The sequence below is a fragment of the Symphodus melops genome, assembly GCF_947650265.1.
Source record: "Symphodus melops genome assembly, chromosome: 1".
Classification (NCBI taxonomy): Eukaryota; Metazoa; Chordata; class Actinopteri; order Labriformes; family Labridae; genus Symphodus; species Symphodus melops.
In genome coordinates, this window is record NC_136691.1 from 28,628,955 (window position 1) to 28,630,575 (window position 1,621).

General features: G+C 48.2%; 1 protein-coding gene across 1 annotated transcript; it reads right to left on the minus strand.

The window, feature by feature from the left end:
- Positions 1–209: 209 nt before the first annotated feature.
- Positions 210–1,240, minus strand: LOC306822906 (uncharacterized protein; the record flags this gene model as incomplete). Its single annotated transcript, XM_079342205.1, has 2 exons — positions 686–1,240; positions 210–604 (listed from the first exon to the last, which is right to left on the minus strand). Exons 1-2 carry the CDS (start codon positions 1,221–1,223, stop codon positions 210–212), a joined length of 933 nt encoding a protein of 310 aa, XP_079198331.1. The 5' UTR covers positions 1,224–1,240.
- Positions 1,241–1,621: the final 381 nt, after the last annotated feature.

Consider the following 1,621-nt stretch of genomic DNA (forward strand, 5'->3'; position numbering starts at 1 on the left):
GTGTCATTTAGACAGTGTAAGATTAACCACATTTAAATGCTTGTCAAGGATTCTAGCCAGATGATGGTATGTCACTTGTCTAAAGTAATATAAATAATACTCAGGAATGACATAACTAACAAAAGTTGGTTGAGAAAAATAAAAAAGGCACACAGCCTATCATACAGTGTGGTGCCTGTGTCCCAGGAAGTCCCAAGGTCTACAAATAATCATGTTCCTGTAGTGGAGCAGAGAGCAGCGCTGCCAGTCGGTTTCACTGGCCATGTCCGCTTCGTGCCCCCCCTCACTGAACGTGGTGGATCCATACCAATGTCCTCCACAGGCTGAAGGACGCCCCCTGCTGTCAGGCAAGTGTTATGCAGGACTGCAGAGGCGGTGATGACTGTGGGGACAGAGGAGTGGTTGACCTCCAGAGCCTTGAAGAACAGCGACCTCCAACGGGTCTTCAACATGCCAAAGGCCCGCTCTATGACACAACGGGCCTTGGCATGATGATGGTTGAAGCGGCTCTGGACCCTCCCTTGAACTGGTTCTATATATGGGATGATGATGGCCACAGGTGTTTCTGTGCAGAGGTAGCCACCATCACCCACAATAAAGTACCCTGCAGAGAGAGAGGAAATAAAAATCATTACTATGCGTTTGATGAATAGGGAATAGCATTAGTAAAATGTATTAGTCTTACCTGAAGGAGGATACAGAGCCTCTTTGTACAACCTGCTGTTCTTCAAGACTCTTGTGTCATGGACGGAGCCAGGATACCCCACAAAGGTGTTAATAAACAAGCCCTTCCCGTCACATACAGCCTGCAGCTGTATGGACGGGAAGAGCTTCCTGTTGAGGTAATCCTGGCCCCCGGGTCCAGGGGGGGTCTTGATGCGGACATGGCAGCCATCAATGGAGCCCACACATCTGGAGAACACTTGTGTGTTGGCCAGCTGTGCAAATGCCTGGCCAACCACATGAAGTTCTCCAGCGGTGGGCAACCTGATGACCTCCTGGCGAAGGGCTGCAATCTTCTCCACTCCACTGTGCACCAGTCGGCAGACCGTAGACTTTGGGACTTGGAAGGCCCGGGACACCACACTGTACGAGAGGCCGTGTGCCAGCCAGTACACCGTAAGCAGGACATGTACCTCATGTGACCAGCCTTGAGTGGGCTTTGATGGCAGGATCCTCAATAGAGCTTCCAAGGATGGCCTTGAAAGCCGATAATCGGCCATGGGATCCTGACCATCAAAGTACACATCAAGGTCTGGCACATTTATCCAACAGTGTACTGGCTCTCTTTCCATCTACAACACAAAGGATACAAGTTTAATGTTCATGTCTGCCTTTAAATAATTACAACACTTATCTGAATAACCTGGCAGTGACGTTTAAGTTTAGCCACACACAAAGTCTGAGTGTGTGGTTTGATTGTCCATCTAACTGGATTGTTTTTTGGGTAGCAAAAAAAAATGTGTTGGCGTGCTTGAGCATGCACTTCTGTGATATTTTCACAAATCCCATGATGTGTTATTGATCTGGCTACAGGTAACAGTGGTGTGTGTGTGAGATGCATGTGAGTGACACGATTTAAAATTCAGAAGCAGCACATGAGGACAGGAGGAATTATGTG